Here is an 831-nt window from a genome sequence, read left to right on the forward strand (position 1 = left end):
CTCTGTTTATTTAAGGAGGAACCATTGACATCACTGTTCATGAAGTCCTGGGTGGAGGAGCCCTGAAGGAGCGACACAAAGTCTCTGGAAATAATCTGGGAGGACAAACTGTGGACAGAAAATTTAAGCAGTTTCTCAGAGAGATATTCACTGAAGGAGTCTGGGATGAATTTGAACAAAACTCTCTCAGTGCAGCTCAGAGAATGATGTATGAGTTTAGCTATCTAAAACAGGTAGATAAAGATGTTCAGATCAGCTGTCCAAGAGCACTGGAAAAGTTAGCTAAAGACAAATCAGGCACAGAAAACTTTGTTAAGTCAGAACTTGGTGCTTCCTGGGATGGTGATTTCATCAAAATCTCAAGAGACAAAATGAGATCTTTCTATGATGAAAGCCTGAAGGGCATCACTGAGAATCTCATGGAAATCTTTACCAGTGGTCTCAACATCAAGTACATTCTGTTAGTGGGTGGGTACGCTCAGAGTAAAGTTCTGCAGCAGCACATTACTGACCAGTTTGGACATCAGTGTAAAGTTCTGTGTCCTTTCAGAGCTCAGGAGGCGATTCTGAGAGGAGCTGTAGAGTTTGGTAGAAACCCAAACATTGTGGCTTCTCGTAAAAGTTCCTATACTTATGGATTCGCTGTTTGTGAAAAGTTTGATGAGATCAAACATAAGAAAGAAAAGAAATTTACAGCCAAAGGTGTTGAATGGAGTCGAGATATTTTCAGGAAACTGGTGGAAGAAGGTGAAGATCTTGGTTCAGAGGAGACCAGAAAGTTCTTATGTTCTCCAGCAAAAGATGACCAGAAACAGATGAAACTGAGATTCT

General features: G+C 41.0%; 1 protein-coding gene across 1 annotated transcript; it reads left to right on the forward strand.

Annotated features, from left to right (window-relative positions):
• Positions 1-14: 14 nt before the first annotated feature.
• Positions 15-827, forward strand: LOC106944436 (heat shock 70 kDa protein 12A-like; the record flags this gene model as incomplete). The annotated part of the gene is made up of 1 exon (XM_015027528.1): positions 15-827. A coding segment is annotated over one exon (813 nt), but the record flags the coding sequence as incomplete, so codon positions are not given.
• Positions 828-831: the final 4 nt, after the last annotated feature.

The sequence above is a fragment of the Poecilia latipinna genome, unplaced genomic scaffold (genome assembly GCF_001443285.1).
Source record: "Poecilia latipinna isolate Pla-1442-1.1 unplaced genomic scaffold, P_latipinna-1.0 Scaffold9924, whole genome shotgun sequence".
NCBI classification, from domain to species: domain Eukaryota; kingdom Metazoa; phylum Chordata; class Actinopteri; order Cyprinodontiformes; family Poeciliidae; genus Poecilia; species Poecilia latipinna.